At 46.0% G+C, this 14,322-nt stretch overlaps 1 protein-coding gene across 2 annotated transcripts in view; it reads right to left on the bottom strand.

Annotated features, from left to right (window-relative positions):
- Positions 1-13,959, bottom strand: part of BRD7 (bromodomain containing 7) — a 39,201-nt gene extending 25,242 nt beyond the window's left edge. For both annotated transcript variants that reach the window (XM_040982730.1, XM_040982731.1), the window contains exons 1-2: positions 13,693-13,959; positions 13,041-13,249 (exon numbers count right to left, since the gene is read on the bottom strand). In XM_040982730.1, coding sequence (XP_040838664.1) covers positions 13,041-13,249; positions 13,693-13,741 — 258 coding nt within the window. In that variant the 5' untranslated portion in view covers positions 13,742-13,959. The remainder of the gene's footprint in view (positions 1-13,040; positions 13,250-13,692) is intronic.
- Positions 13,960-14,322: the final 363 nt, after the last annotated feature.

The raw sequence follows: 14,322 nt of genomic DNA, 5'->3' as shown, positions 1-14,322 counted from the left end.
TTAAACAGTGAAAGCCAGTAAGATATGAACAAAAGAAATATACCATGTTCATGAATTAAGACAGCTAATTCACTTTTAAAGTAATCAACAATCCAATGAAATGTCAATCAAAATTGCAAACAAGGTTTTCCATGGAATTGGAAAAGACATTATTTAAATTTATCTTGAAGAATGATGAAAAACAGTTTTAAGAAAGGTCACAGTAAGGCATCACCACAGATATGTATTTATATAAAATGATAGTAACACGAGAACAGATCAAAGTGCCCAGAAACTGACCCATGTGTACAGAAAAACTGTAGTGTATAATAAAGATGGCATTACAACTCGGTGATAAAGAGCGGAGCTGGAGAAAATGAGCCCAGGTCCCAAGCTCAAATCACATGTGAAAGCAATAACCAGATAGATCTAAATGGGTAAAGATTTAAAACTTCAGATAAAAATAAAGAATCTAAGATCCAAGTCAGGGGAAGATTTTCTTAACTAAGATACAAAAACAATAAATCTTAAAGGAAAAAAGTTGAGATTAAATTTCCAAGTTTTGGGGGTGGAGGATGTCAATGCCATAGCATAACAGGCTAAGGCCCTGCCTGTGGTGCCGGCATCCCATCTGGGCATGGTTCGAGCCCCAGGGGTCCTACTTCTAATCCAGCTCCCAGCTAATGGCCTAGAAATGCAGCAGAGGAGGAACTAAGCCTTTGGGCCCTCGAACCCTGTGGGAGACCTAGGAGTTCCTGGCTCTGGGCTTTGGACCAGCCCAGTTCTGGCTGTTGCTGCCATCTGGAGAGTGAACACATGAACAGAAGATCTCCCTCTCTTTGTGCCTTTCTCTCTAACCTTGCCTTTCAATAAATAAATAAGTTTTGTCAACAAAATAAAAAATCAAAAATAAAATTTTAGCTAAACTGCTATAAAGCAGTTGAAACATAAGTGATTTAAAGTATTAACTAAACTTGCATAAAAACCATCTGTAAATCCATGTAAAAAGGCAAAGAACAGGGGCCAACAGGATGGCTCAACTGGCTAATCCTCTACCTGCAAGCACAGGCATCCCATATGGGTGGCAGTTCATGTTCCAGCTGTTCTACTTACAATCCAGCTCCCTGCTCGTGGTCTGGGAAAGGATGGACCAGGGCCTTGGGACCCTGCACCTGTGTGGGAGACTCAAAACAGGCTCCTGGTTTCAGACTGGCTCAATTTCAGTCATTGTGGCCATCTGGGAAGTGAACCCCAGATAGAAGATCTTTCTTTCTATCTCTTTTCCTCTCTGCAAATATGCCTTTCCAATAAAAGTAACAAAATCTATCCTCATACACACAGATATCACAAGTCTTTCACAAAAGATATCTGAAATTAACAAAACGTGAAAACTAGTTCAAGCTCCCTACAACGTGGGAAGTTACATATTTTAAAAACTAGAGGGCATTTAATGTCTCTGATCAACAAAAACGATAAAGCGTGAAAACATCACATTGTGATACGAATATACATAAACGGGGCTCTTAAATCTTGCAGGCGGCTGAGTAAACAGAGAAGCACAACAGAGCTCTCAGGAAGGTCTAGTAAAGCTTTTGAGGCCCATCTCAATTCGCAGCTATTCCTCTCCATGCATGTACTACAGAAACCTCCTGAACAAAAGCGCACGAGGTTACTGCAGCATGGTGTAATAAGAGTAAAACATGGAACAAACCTGTGCTATTAAACAGAAAACGGATAATTACATAGAAAGCAAAATGTAAAATAGGCATGCACACCAATCAGATTGGTAGTTCTCTCCAGAGAAGGAGTGGGATTCTGAACGCATATGCAGGTTTCATTGACACCTTTACTTTTTTTTTTCTTTGAGCTCTGGGGCAGGTGATGTGATGACTGGCTTATTCCACTTGTGACATACAGTGTAGAATGCTCAAGCCTCAGCTGCTCTGCTTCCAATTCAGCTTCCTGCTTATCCACTTGAGAGGCAAATGACAGCCCAAGAACATGGGTTCTTCTTTCTAAAAATTTATTTTTATTGGAAAGGCAGATATACAGAGAGGAGAAGATACAGGGAGAGAAGATCTTCTGTCCACTGGTTCACTCCCCAAGCAGCAGCGATGGCCAGAGCTGAGCCAAGCCGAAGCCAGTAGCCAGGAACTTCTGGTCTCCCACATGGGCACAGGGTCCCAAGGCTTTGGGACGTCCTCCACTGCTTCCCCAAGGTCACAAGCAGGGAAGAGGAGCAGCAGGGATTAGAATTGGTGCCTATATGGGATCCTGGAGTGTGCAAGGTGAGGACTTTAGCCATTAGGCTACCATGCCAGGCCCAGCTCTTAGGTTCTTGATATTCATGTGGAAGAATCAGATGGAATCCTGGTTCCCGGCTTTGGCCTCAACAGGATCTTATCAACTCAAAAACTATTTTCCTTGTTCTAGTATCTAGTGTTTGAGCACCAGTATTATCTAGTTTTTTGCAAGAAATGCAAATTCTAAGCTCCCACTGAGGTTTTCAGCTTTAATATACGTAAGAAACCTGTGTTGGTCTAGTTAAAAAGCAGAGTGAAGCCCTATCCTCAAGTTACCAACCTCATGGATATGGAAAGAGCCAGGGGATCTACATTTCTAATATGTTTCCAGACCATCTAGATGTTCCTGGCACGGGGAATATTTCAACCACTGTATAGGTTTTTCACTCTAGTTTTAGGGTCTAAAACACTTAATACAGAATGTTAGGTTGGTTACAAAGCTCCAGGGGACAGTGTTATAAACTGTGCTCACTATGTAGTCGAGCCCAGTTGCCATTAAGGTAAGCTGGATGGTATCTGTTTTTACAACTTCATGACATATTTAGTCTGTAGCAGTAATTCTTGACTTTGGAGGTTTGCATGTTTTGCCCAGAAAAACTGGCACGGATTCTTTGCAGGCTGCAGTTTAGATGATCTGTTCCATGGGTGAGACGGGGATGATGCTCCTACGAAATGTGAAGACAAGGACAGCTGAGAAGTCAGTATGTGCTCTGCCCTCCCCTGGGTGGGAAGAACCAGGACCTAGTGCCAGCGCCAACAGTCTCCAGTAGGAACTGGCAAACTTGTCTGCAAATGAACAGAGCAAAATTCTTGTGGTCCATAAGGTGTTTTGTGAATACTAAACCCTGTTGTAGATGAAAACAGTCAAGAGCAATGCATAAAGGAATGGCTGTGGCTGTTTTCCAGTAAAGCTTTTACAGAAATAGACGGTGCTGGCCACAGTTGCTGATGTGACGATAGTCCATCTTGACCTTACAGCACTGTGTGGTCTCAGGCAACGTCTTTACTCTCCCTGGACCTCTTTACCATCTGCAAGATGAATTAGCCTCTGAACTGCTGCACCAGCCCCAAGATGGAGATTTATTATAATAACTGCTTATCACTTACCATATGAAGTCAGTGAGACAGTCAAATAAGGTCATGAAATAGAAAAGTCGAAGCACCAGGGGAAGTTAGGAGTCTGGAAACTACCCCTGTAAAGACTTCACCTAGTTAGCTTCAGCTAAAGCAATTACTTAATTACCAAGTATAGCAGAAGAATATAATCTTTTGGGGATCAGGAGTCTGAAAGAGTACATAAAAATGTACAGCAAATTGAATGGAAATGTCGTAGCATGTTACTGCCACACTGGGACCTGGGAGACCCAGCTTTCAGACTACCAAACATGTGCCTCTGCACAAACTGCCTCCCAGTTTTAATCCCTATTTCTCACATTGACAAGATGTTTTGGTCTCTATAGACATTCTCCACCTAAAACTCTGATCTCAACCTTTTGCTTTTCTTTTTCTTGATCCAGAACTATACAGCACCCTACTGGAAATGTCAGTAAAGTAACACAGACTTGTAAAAATCACCAGGTAACATTTGGAAGTTACCATAAAATGAGTTCAAATTCTTTGCCATTATTAGTGCTTGCTTCGGCAGCACATACATAAATTCTTTGCCATTATTAATGGCAAACTATATACTTAGCTATGAGATCATGGATCGCTGTATAATTTTTAGAGTCTAATTTTCTCATCTTTAAGGCAGTTACAATAATACACAGCACAGAGGACTGTTTTGAAGACCAAGCAATAGAGTATTAGCAAAATGTTGGTGCATTACCTGGCACGTGATGGGCATCTGTTCAATCAATCATGAGGCACTACTATGTGGGTATACAATGACAGATAACACACAATCACGCTCTTAGGGAACTCACAATCTAACAGTGGACAGACATTAAGCAATTCATTGAAAAAAAGAGAAAAAGCAAAACAGATTACAAAGAGTCACTGTTGGGTGTAACTAATTTAGCTTGGACAACTACGGGAAGGTTTCTGTGAGCTAAGACATTTGAGCCGAGATCTGAAGGAGAAAGAATCCAGTTAGGCTGGAGGTGCTGGCTTGTGGGTGGGAACAGCACTCCAGGTGGCAGACACAGAGGGGGAGTATAAAGGTCTGTGGCAAGAGGCAGGTCAGAGGTCATTTCTCTAACTACAAACACACCGCTCTTATTCCAGACTAGGTTCTGATTTGCCCTTGACTTGACAGCAAGCAGTTAATTTATCAGTACTTTCAAAGCAGGTCTTCACTTGGATTATTAGTATCTCAACATTATAGACACGTTAGCTTCACTGACTGGCATTCTGAGGACGGGTCTTGTCTTACTGAGCGCTGTACTTCTAAGTTCAGTAATGCCTAACATACTCTAAAGCATGCCTCAAAAAGGTTCCAGAAAGTACAATCTAAGTTTATGATTTTGAAATCTATAAACATGAAGAATCCTCAAAAAGTTAATGGAAAGTACGCATGATGAAAAATTATGCATACATTTCAAAGCTTTTACAAATTAAACATCCTTTTTCATTTTTTTTTCTGTTAAAAAAAAAATCTGTAGCACTAGAGGAGACAGCATGCATCAGGAACAGGGAACATGTGAATCAACCACTGTAGTCCTAAGTAATAGATACTGTTCTTCAGACTAGCTGTTTTTGAAGGATATAAACTCATATAGATTCAAATGACACTTCAAATACAAAACAATGTCATAATTCCACCTCAATAGCTGATTTAAACATTGAACGAAAACTGTTCCACTACCTTGCAACTGCACCTCATTTTTGGATCTACACTGCAAATAGCATGTGTATACATGTTTACTGCGTCCTAGGGCGCCTTCCCTCTAGCTTCCCAGGAAGATGCTCAAACCCTGTCCTCTGGCCCCGAAACAGTTCCCTCTCACGAAGGCCATGCAGTTTATTTCTCCTTTTGTTCCTTATACCCCCCCCTACCTCTGAGCTCTTGTATGAACTCGTACATACTTTATCTTCATCATTTGAGCCCAGCGCTGTGTCTAGCCAGGTAACAGGTAGCTGATAAGTAGTCACTAAAAGAACAAATGACCCTTCTACAAGAGAAGCAATGCTACCCAAATGCCCAATAAGAGTCGTTCTTTTCTGGGATGACGACAACCCCTTCAGGAGGGCTACCCACAGCACACTGGTGGGAAAGCCACAGCAGCCCTGAGTTGACTTCCGCCCCTCCCAGCATCTCAGCCTGGGTGTCATAGCAGGTGTCCCCCATGGGAGATTTAGACTGCATTCCTTCTGACCCCCAGCTCTGCCCTGGCCACTGTGGGCTTTGGGAATGTATCAGTAAACGCTAGCTCGCACTCTGTTTTTTTGAAATAAAAATTGTCCTTAACCTCTGCCTTTTCAATAATATCCTGTATGTGCTAATGCCATTAAAGATTTTCTAAAATAGCAATCTTTCTCATTTAACTGACAAGTTACCAATCAATGAGACAAGCCTAATTTGACCATATAAACCTGATGTTGAACTGTAAAGCTGTTAATATATAATTTGGACTACAACTCTGCTTTTTAGAAAAACAAATGAGTTTTAAGAAGGAATTGAGCCTCTTAGTGGAGAGCTCCCTAGGTAGCTCTCCTCACAGTTGCACTGCCTTGAGGATTTATTTAGTACTGATGAACAGTACTGAGGTATAACACAGAATTTCTCTACTTAGAAAGTTCCTGACTCGTTACTATGTGTGTATTACTCCCAGCTGACCTCAATTGCCTTTTAGATCTTGCCCTGTACTCCCCCCATGTACTCTGTACCTAGTTGTACAACCTCACACCCACCATCTTCACGCTACTGCTCATACCAACCCTCTGCCTCGTGTATGAACTTCCTTGTTCTCAAATCTACAGAGAAACAGCCTTCTCTTCAAGCAACCGCTTCCAACTACTGCATATAATGAAAACCAGGTTGTCAGATCACCTTTAAAAATATACCGAAAGAATGCTCTTGGCTTTATACATAGGGGCTTTTATAGCAAACAAAACAAAAAGCCTACATAATTGTACAACAGCAAATAAGGCTACTACTTCTCTTAGAGTCGACTTCACGTAAGTAAACATATGCACACACTGTACCTGATTAAAAGAAAGAAACTGAAAGGCAGTGCTAGAGAAAGAGATTAATTTTCCACCTGCTGGTTCATTCTGCAGATGGCTGCAATAGCCAGGGCTGGGCCAAGATGGAACCAAGAGCCTGGAGCTGCATCTGGTCTCCCATGTGGGCATGGGCCCAAGACAGTTCAAGTACGATCTCTTCCTACTTTTCCAGGCACATCAACAGGAAGCCAGATCGGAAACGGAGCACTTGGGGGGTGAACCAGCTTGCACACAGGGTAAGGGGGTTACTGGCAGCAGGTGGCTTAACCCATTGTGTGGCAAAGCTGGCCCTAACCTGATTCCCAAAGCCCAACTCAAATGCACTTCCTGAACAAAGTCTTGTGTGATGTCTGGCTCTGTGTGACCTCGGGAACGTCAGAGTGAGAATGTTGCCTGCTGGGACAACGACTTTCTTCTGTAACAGTGAAGCCATTTTCAGGGGCAAAATGAGATGTACTATCCCAGCACTATAAAAAAGTTACCAGGATCCAGCAATTCTACTGAAATCAAGGCTGTGATCAAATTTTGTAAAACTTTCATTCACAGAAACATTATTCACAAAAGTCAAAGAAGCAAATCAAATGTCCAGTGACTGATGCAAAGATAAAACAAAATGTAGCATACCCATACATTATTCAATCTGTTTTTTTCAATTTCAAAGAGGAAATTCTGACACGAACTACATCATACATGAATTCTGAAGACATGCTAGGCAAAAAAGTCAGTTAAAAAACACTGTGTATGACTGCACAGATATCTGAAGCAATCAAATTCACAGAAAAAAGTAGAGTGGTGACTACCAGGGGCTGAAAGAAAGATGAAAAGAGAAATGGGGAACTGTTGAATGGATATGTTCTAGAAAGTTCTAGAAACTGCACAACAATGTAAATACACTTAAAACTAAAAATGGCTAAGATGGTTAATTTTGTTATATGCATTTTACAATTAAAAAAAGATGGTGGGGCCTGGCGGCGTGGTCTAGTGGCTAAAGTCCTTGCCTTGAACGCCCCGGGATCCCATATGGGCGCTGGTTCTATCCCGGCAGCTCCACTTCCCATCCAGCTCCCTGCTTGTGGCCTGGGAAAGCAGTTGAGGACGGCCCAAAGCCTTGGGACCCTGCACCTGCATGGGAGACCCAGAAGAGGTTCCTGGTTCCTGGCTTTGGATCAGCACCGGCCGTTGCGCTCACTTGGGGAGTGAATCCTCGGACGGAAGATCTTCTTCTATCTCTCCTCCTCTTTGTATATCTGACTTTGTAATAAAAATAAATAAATCTTTAAAAAAAAAAAAAAGAAAAAAAGATGGTGGTAGGGCCAGTGTGATGGCTCAACTGGTTAAGCCTATGCCTGCAAGCAATAGCATCCCATATGGGAGCATATCCTGATGCTCCATTTCCCACCCAGCCTGCCTCTCGCCTCCTGCTTATGGCCCGGGCAAGCAGCAGAGGATGGGCCAAGTCCCTGGGATGTTGCACCTGGATGGGAGACTTGGAGGAGGTTTCTGGTTTTATAGATCAGCTTAACTCTGGTCATTTTGACCATTTGGGAAATGGATGAAGAACTTTCTGTCTCTTCTTCTCTCTGTAAATTTGTGTTTCCAATTAAAGCAAATCTTTTTAAAAAATTTATTTTAAAAAAGTAAATCTTGAGAAAAAGAAAAAATGGGGGAGTTTAATATTGTGACATAGCAGGTAAAGTTGTGGCCTACAACCCCAGTACCCTATCTGGGTGCTGGATTGAGCCCTGGCTGCTCCATTTTTGATCCAGTTTCTTGCAAATGAGCTTGGAAAGGCAACAAAAAGATGGCCCAGTGCCTGAGCCCCTGCACCCATGTGGGAGACCTGAAGCTTCTGGCTCTTGGCCCTGGTTCAACCCAGCCCTGGTCATTGTGCCCACTTGTGGAATGAACCAGGAAGATCTCTGACTCTTACTTTCTATCTCTCTTTCAAATAAAATAAATCTTAGATGATAATATCAATTTCATAGGATTATGATACAGAGTAAAGTAACATTCAAGACAGAACCCAGCATGTAGCACACACAATCTTTCTTTGTAAAACAGTATGTGTAGTTTTTCAGTAATCACAGTGAGTACACATCTGGTTACACACTTACACTGACGGGTGGGGGTGGTGGGGCAGGGATTCAAGGTGCTACTGGGTCATCTGTACCCTATCAGGGTGCCTGGAACTGAGTGCTGCCTCTGCTGGACCAAGTGCTCAGGGTTCTTGCCTCCCACGTGAGAAACTAGGATGAAATTCTTAGGTTTTGACTTCCAGTCCTGGCTATTGTTGGCATCTGGGAAGTAAATCACAGATGGAAGAGTTGTGTGTCTCTCCGATCTCTTTGTCACTCTGCCTTTTAAATAAATAAAACCTAAAAGGACAAGTGATTTGAAAATGCAAGGTTTACAGGGTTGGCTTGATAGCTCAATTGGTTAACCCTCTATCTGCAAATGCTGATATCCCATATGGGTGCCAGTTCATATCCTAACTCTTCCACTTCTAATCTAGGTCCCTGCTATGGCCTGCAAAAGCAGCAGAGGATGGCCCAAATCTTGTGACCCTGCACGCACTTGGGAGACCCAGAAGATACTCCTGGCTTTGGATTGGTTCAGCTTTATTGTGGTCATTTGGGGAGTGAACCAGTATATGGAAGATTTTTCTGTCTCTCCTTCACTCTAATAAAAATAAATGTCTAAAAAGAAATAAATGTAAGCTTAGGGCTAGCACTGTGATGCAGTGGGGTAAGACACTACCTGTGGTGCCAGCACGTCATACTGGAGCACCAGTTTGACTCCTGGTTGCTCTATTTCCAATCCAGTTCCCTGGCAGTGTGTCAGGGAAGGCAGTGGAAACTGTACCCATGTGAGACACCGGGATAGAGTTTCTGGCTCCTGGCTTGGCCTGGCCCAACTGGGTTAATGTGAATATTTGAGAAGTGAACCAACGGACGGAAGACTCGTTACTTCCTCTCTCTGTTAAATAAATAAATAACCTTAACAAAACAAAACAGAGCAAAACAACAACGAAAGAAAGAAAGAAAGAAAAAAAGAAAGGAAAAAAGAGCGAGAAACAAAATGTAAAGCTTAACCTGCAGGAAAGAGTAACGCTGATGCAAATTCTTTGCCAATATCTTAGCATCCATACGGTTAAAAACAAAATGCAGCCCCGTTCACAGAGGTGGTATCTAGAATGCAGTAAGGTTAAACCAAGGCAGGCTGTACCCTAATACCTCTGCTCACCTTCAACAGCACAGATTTGCAGTGCCAGGTGCTATCGACTCTACCTGTGGGGCTTTCAATAGGCTTTCCTTTTCAAACGAAGAAAATCACTTAACTAAGACACTTCTAAGATTATAAGGCTTCATGTTATATGTAGGTACTTTCCTAAACTTCAATTTTCTAAGGAGCAGATTTCCTGATTTTAAGGTGGTACAACGTCCCCATCACTCTTCCCAATTAAAAGAATTTCCAAGCTTCCCAAGATTTAAGGTAGTCACTGTGGGAAGTTCTGACTAGTGGAATATGAACAGCAGTTACAAATGCCAACAAGGAGAATAATCTAAAAGGAAAACGGTGCCCTCTACTCTTTTCTTTCTCTTGGTATCGCATGGCAGTGACAGGCATTCCTACAGAGCCCCTCCTGGCCCACAGATGGCACACAGCCGACTTCTGAGAGCAGCCCAGAGGCAGTCTGTGCTCTTGAAACTCCCTGGAGGTCCAGAGCCCAGCTCAGACAGGATCCCTGCCTGAAGTTTCCCTCTCCTGACAGCACGAGCAGAAAGAACCCTTCCTCCAACCCTGCTCTAGCCTGAAAAGACAAGACCATAATAGCGACTGCAGAACCAACGGCATCCCAGACAAGCCAGAACTATCCACGCAGCCCTGAGTCTTGGGGCAACACCCCTTCTCAAAGCTGCTACCTGACCTCATCCATGAGTCCCACTATGCAGGTGTGAGTCAGAGGAGACTGGGGATGTACACACACCTCAATATACAATGGCATCACACGAGAAGGGGGCTGATGAGAGCTGCAGTCAGGAGAGGCAGAGGAGCTGGGACACAAGGTCATACTTCCAGGAATCCAACCTTAGATACCCTTATAAAGCATTGAAAGATATGTATACATGGCTGGTGCAGTGGTGCAGCAAACTAATTCTTTGCCCTGTGGCATGCACACCACACACGGACACAGATTCACATCCTGGATGCTCTACTTCTGATCCCGCTCCTTGCTTATGGCATAGCAAAACAGTGAAAAATGCCTCAAAGCCTTGGACCCTGTGCCCACAGGGGAGACCTGGAGGAAGCTTCTGGCTCCCAGATTCAGATCAGCTCAGGTCTGGCTGAGGTGGCCATCTGTGGAATGAACCAGCAGATGGAAGCTCTTCTATTTGTCCTTCTCTCTGTAGAATCTACTTTTCAAATAAAAACAAATCAATAGCAAATCAATCATACACACACAAAAATGTATGTACAATGAGACCATTGTGGCAGTACTTCTAACATTAAAAAGTAGTATTAAACACATCTATACAACAAAATACTATGTAATCAAGAAAAAGAAATGAACAATGAACAATAAGAGTATAGTAGTGTGCCTCAAAGCTAAATGTCAGCACTAAAACTATAAGTGTTTAAAAGCAAGTACTTCTAGTGAAGGGTTAAGATGTAAACAGAACAGGGTCAACGGAAGAGATGAGAATAGACAACCTGTGTCAGTCCTTCTAAGAGCTGGAAGGCAAACAGGCTCTCTCAGGACACAGAGAACATGACACCGCCTGAGCACAGAGGCCGTCAACAGCAAGAGGAGTCCAAGCCCCAGGACCTAGGAGCAGCTCAAGCTCAGGGACATGGGAACCAGCCAGGAGTCTGAAGTGGGACACATGCTGGCCTGAGGTCAGAGCACCGGGCAGACCTGGAACACTGACTGGGAAAAGCCTTCTTCCAGGAGGGAGCACTGTGCTGCAGTGGGTTACACTACTGCTTCTGATGCCAGTATCCTACACCAGTGTGCCAGTCTGAATCATGGCTACTCTGCTTCCCACCCAGCTTCCTGCCCGGTGTACCTGGGAAGTCAACAGAGGATAGCCAAGTCTCTGGGCCCTGTCTCCTCCTGGGAGACCAGGATGGGGTGTCTGGCTCGGGGCTTTGGTCTCAATCTGTAGTAGCCATTTGGGGAGGGATCAGAATGAGTAGCCGGTAATGGTACTAGACTCCTCCACAGCACATTCAGAAGCCGGAAGACAGTACATCAAGGCCTCCGACACACTGCAGGGAAGTAATTTGCAACATTCTACTCTGAGCCACACCATCAACAGTGTGAGAGTCTGTGTGAAAATACACTCAATGTTGAACGAATCCACTTCTACACCTACTTTCTCTAGAAAATCTTGAGTTCGAATCCACCAGAACAAGGGACTAAATCTACAAGAAGGAAGACATGTAACCCAGGGGAGCAGTCACGCGTCTCAGGAGGCCTACAGAGCTAGAGCAGGGGATGCATGGCTATCACAGACGTGTCCAAGAAGAAATACCTCAGTTTTGGGGGAAATGAACGTGGATGGGTTTTAGAATGAGTTTCCAAACAATCACACAATCATTTACTCTCTAGTTAAGAGATTTTAAAAGCCCCGTGAATGTGGATTTAAGCAGTAGCTGTCATGACTCTCTGGCTGAAAGGGGAGATGGGTTGTGAAACCGCAGATGAATGCTAATTCAAGGTTCTGCCTATTGCAGTGTGAGGTCGGAGTGAATTAGCTGAGGGCGACACAGGTCTTAGTAGCAGTGATCAAAGAAACACTGGAAAATTGACCAAGTAAAACTCCACAGTGATGCCAGAGCCTGCTTTTGTGCAGTACTTTAAAAAAACGTTTGTAACTCCACTAATGAAAATTCATTTTTGAAAATACTAGGTTACTTCTAGCGGGGACCCTGTGTGATCTGGGGGAGAAGCAGATGTTGTGTATTTAATTCTGTAACTCTTGAAATCTGTGAAAAACTTTTTGGATCTTTGGCATTTACAATTTAGGGAAGAAAAGGCAGCAGACCTGTACGTCGTCTTGGTCTAAATATAGGCAATTAAAACCGAGGAGGGAAAAGACTTCAGAAGTTGCAAAGAGAAACTTAAGGAAAGTTATACAACTAACCTATGCACACACCCCTCCTCCAGACCCAGCACCTGACTCTGAGGACCCTTGACAGGATATTACACTTGGAAAGTGCACAATTCCAGGATGGTTTCAGACGTGATCAGGCCTGAATGGAATCTCGTCTAACTGGCAAAGCAACACATCCACTGCTTCTTTTCTATTAAATGTAAATGGTAAAGAAAATACTTTTGTTTCTGACATCCTAGCTATCACAGGCCACTGACGATTTTTCTGCCACAAGACAAATGTCGCTTTCAAATTCAAGACAGATGTGGTCATTAGAAGGTTTACTTTCGAAGCCACGTTGGAACCCCAAGTGATGTCGAGCCTAAAGATACGACCCCACCATGCGTGTTTGGGATCCCAGATGGAGGGTGGACTCCAGGGAAGTCACCCTTGGGTCCCGCTCTGCCGGGGGCCCTCCCGCAGCCCCTTTTACCTTGACCCGTCTCCGTTTGCTTCCCTTCTCTTCCCCGGGAACCTGTTTCTCTCCCTTCTTCCTCTTTTTCCGCTTCCTGTCCTTGTGTTTGTCATGATCACTTTTGTCTTCGAAGAGGCTGGAGTCGTGCCCGGAGCTACCGGTGGAGAGCTCGGTGACTTCGTTCCCTCCCACTTTGAGGACCAGCTTCAGAGGTTTCTCCACATATTCTGAAAACACACACAAAGCAAGCATCCGCCTTGACCGGGACGCCCCGCGCGCAGCGCCCAGGCGTGGCGGGCACAGGCCCCGGCTGGCCCCGGCGGCTCGGGGCGCGCCCCCCGCACCCCCACAAGCACCTGTTGAATGACGGAGCCTCGCCCCGGCGCCGCCTCCCGCCCCGAACGCTCCGGGGCCTCTGGGCCGGCCCCACCAGAGAGCCGGCCACGGCCAGGGGGGACCCGGGATCGAACGCCGCCGGCCCCCGCCGCCCGGGGGGTCTGCGCCGACTCGGGCCAGCCGCGCCCCCTCGGCCGCGGGGGTCGGGGCCGGCCGGGGCACAGGAGCGGGGGGCCCCCCGGCCCGCCTCTCGGGCGCTCGAGCGAGGGTCCGTTCGGAAGAACCCAAGCCCTGCGGCGCCCAGGCGGGCTCGCCCGCCCCCGCCCCTCCTCACCCTCGTAGAGGTGTTTGTCCGACTTGTGCTTCTTGTGCTTCTTGCCCATCTCCGACCGGGCCCCGGTGCCCGCCCCCCGCGCCAGGCCCAGGCCGTGCGGCGCCGCTTCCGGTCCGGGCCAGGCGAGCGGAGGGCGGGAGCGGGGCCCGCGAGACCCCGCGCCGCGAGGCAGGGGGACGGCGCGCGCCGCCCGGCGCGAGGCCCTCTTTGAGAACAAGGCACGCGAGACCCGGCCGAGGCCCGAGAGCGGCGGCGGGGAAGCCAGCGGCCGGTGCTGAGGCGGGAGAGAGGGTCAGCCGCGCGCGCGGGATGACGGCGGCTGCGCGTGGCGGCCTCTGGCGGCCGGCGGTGGCGCTGCAGCAGCCAACGGGGCTGGAGGCGGAGCCAGGTGTGCTGGAGGCGGAGCCGGGGCTGGAGGCGGAGCCGGGTGTGCAGGAGGCGGAGCCGGGTGTGCAGGAGGCGGGGCCGGGGTTGGAGGCGGAGCCGGGTGTTCAGGAGGCGGAGCTGGGTGTGCAGGAGGCGGAGCAGGGACTAGACTAGGTGCCCTGCTGTTTTTCTCTAGTCTTTTTGGGCCTCTCCTTTCCTGTTTTGTCTCTTCCCTCTCTTTCCTCCCTTCTTCTTTTTGGTCCC

Source organism: Ochotona curzoniae, unplaced genomic scaffold, assembly GCF_017591425.1.
Source record: "Ochotona curzoniae isolate NIBS_2020 unplaced genomic scaffold, NIBS_Ocur_1.0 contig_3622, whole genome shotgun sequence".
Taxonomy (NCBI): Eukaryota; Metazoa; Chordata; class Mammalia; order Lagomorpha; family Ochotonidae; genus Ochotona; species Ochotona curzoniae.
Note: the sequence above shows the minus strand (reverse complement) of the source record. Positions and strands in the feature narration are given on the sequence as shown.